Raw genomic sequence first — 2,458 nt, 5'->3', positions numbered from 1 at the left:
TCATGTGATCTTGCATCCAAACAGTCATATCTGGGATGGTCAGGAGCCATAAAGTAAGCAAAGTAAAGGCCCTCAAGTTCCATCTAACTAGGAATGCTATCTCCAGTACCTCATAACAGAGAGGCTACATGCTCGAGTCTTGCCAAAAACTGCTAGTTCAGCTCGGACAGGACCAGTGAGGTGATGCTCATAGGGGTCATAGCGTGTTTTTGTCATTACCATTAAGATTTACAGTTTATGTTTTAATTATCACATCTCCTGAATTGTACTTAACATAGAGAGTAACGCTTAGCCCTAATGTTCATTCCTTTGCTGTAAAGCCTGTGTGCATCTGTAATCTTGTCTCACCAAATATCCATAGTATTAATTCATAAGTCACTTTGCTATACTCCATGCGGTCATCCCAGACATACCTCAGTGATTCGAGCTTTAGGCATCATTTGTCCTTTCCTTCTTCTCACATGCCAGAGTTAGTAGTTAGCGTTCGACCATCGCCACACTGTGTTTAGGGGTCTCTTGTCGGAGATTATAAGAGCTACACTTCAGTAAGGAGGCATCTTCACTCCAAGACGGGAAAGGATTAGAAAACCATCTTTTGCAATGTTCATCTAAACCTAAGCCACCATACTTCATTAATACTTTATATGAGCGTCAAAGAGAGGGAGAAGGGTGGGGGGAGCATAGAAAACGTGACGGCTCTTTTTCATTCCAGTCTGACGTTGACAAGCTGATGAAACTGTACAACTGTGCCAACACCGGAGAGATCACGACGGAGGCGCCCATCACGCACATCACCACAGGTACGGCGCTTTCCACGCTGGAAGTGGGACGACCTCAGAATTTGGATTTTGAATAAGGATATTGAGTTCGGAATAAATCTGTGAGAGTATGTGGGTATGCGTGCATGTGTGAGTTTTTGATTAGTAATTCATGATAACGACAAGGGATAATCATTTAATGGTAACGACAATAATGACAGTAAAGATAATGATAAAGGTGATGATGATGATGATGATAATAATAATGAAATAATAATAATAATAATAATAATAATAATAATAATAATAATAATAATAATAATAATATTATAATTATAATGGTAATAATGATAATGATAAATCAAAATCCTCTTCGGTGAATTTGCAAACGAAGTTTACGGCACTCACCCTCCGCAGACACTTGCACGGACAACAACCAGTTCTGTGACACCTGGGCAGCGATGGGCGAATGCAACAAGAACCCGACCTGGATGAACGTCAACTGCAAAAAGGCGTGCAAACAGTGTGGTAAGGTCTCCGCTGCCATAAATTTGGTGCATCTTTTTTTCTTATCACAGCGAACAACGATTAGAAAGATCTTCCTTCATCCCTTTATTCCTCGCATTTTGATGTGGTTTCCTATTACGTAAACCAGGATCAGACATGCTTTACACTAGGCTACATCTCAGTGCAAAATTCCCAACAGGCAAGGAGTGTCCCGACCACAACGAGCACTGCTCCTACTGGGCGAGCAAGGGGGAGTGCGTGAAGAACGCCGCTTACATGGGTCGCTTCTGCAAGAAGTCCTGCGGCTCCTGCCATTCCGCCGGTGAGTCCATCCTCGCCCGTACATCCATCAGGAGCGTTCCCTGTTTCGTGAGCATTCTTCACAAATGGCTTCCTTCCTTTATATCTGTGTAAAATGATAGCCTTATACACAAGTAATCAACTCGTCAGCTTTATTTCAGCTAGAAACCTCTCATTTCTGCTTCCTTCCAGACGAGTTCAAGAAAGACACCTGCGAAAACAGCCACAAGCACTGCGAGGCCTGGGCCACGGACGGGCAGTGCCGCTCCAACCCGAACTACATGCTGGTCTGGTGCCGCAAGTCTTGCAAGCAGTGCTGATCTTACCAGTGCCTTGCGAGACACCGGGAGTGCTGTGGCGTCACCTAATCCCCTTTATTGCCTTTTTTATATTCCCTGTTTGCCATCCTCTCGCGCCCTTACTGACAGAGACATGCCAGGGGCCCCCGTTCTCCGTCTTGGACCCGTCACTGACTATATGGACTGTGTGGCCTTTGAAAATGTTTGTCTTCTTACCAGATATTGTTGTCATATAATAAACAGTTATCCTGCACGTTTGTTTCGCAGTTTCCTTCGTGAATTGTATATTAATGAATAAATTGTTGAGCATGTGTCTGTATGTGTACGTTTATGCTTAAAATGCATAAACACCAATCATAAACACATACACACACACACACACACACACACACACACACACACACACACACACACACACACACACACACACACAATGTGTACAACTAGGTTACAGGAATAGTGAAGTTAAATAAAGATGGGTTTTTCACTTAGAACACAAGAAGAACAAGAGGACACAGTGAAAAGAGGCGGTAAGGATGTCAAAAGTACATGCCAAGCTGAAATACCGAAACATGGAACACACACATATATATA

The 2,458-nt window shown here is 43.1% G+C and overlaps 1 protein-coding gene across 1 annotated transcript; it reads left to right on the top strand.

Moving 5' to 3' along the window:
• Window positions 1–712: 712 nt before the first annotated feature.
• LOC119589712 (zinc metalloproteinase nas-4-like) lies at window positions 713–2,117 on the top strand (the record flags this gene model as incomplete). The annotated part of the gene is given in 4 exon segments (XM_037938296.1): window positions 713–800; window positions 1,176–1,286; window positions 1,465–1,587; window positions 1,758–2,117. Coding segments are annotated over 4 exon segments (450 nt in total), but the record flags the coding sequence as incomplete, so codon positions are not given.
• Between the last annotated feature and the right edge of the window lie 341 nt (window positions 2,118–2,458).

Source organism: Penaeus monodon, chromosome 26, assembly GCF_015228065.2.
Source record: "Penaeus monodon isolate SGIC_2016 chromosome 26, NSTDA_Pmon_1, whole genome shotgun sequence".
NCBI lineage: Eukaryota > Metazoa > Arthropoda > Malacostraca > Decapoda > Penaeidae > Penaeus > Penaeus monodon.
This window is presented reverse-complemented; position numbering and strand designations above follow the sequence as displayed.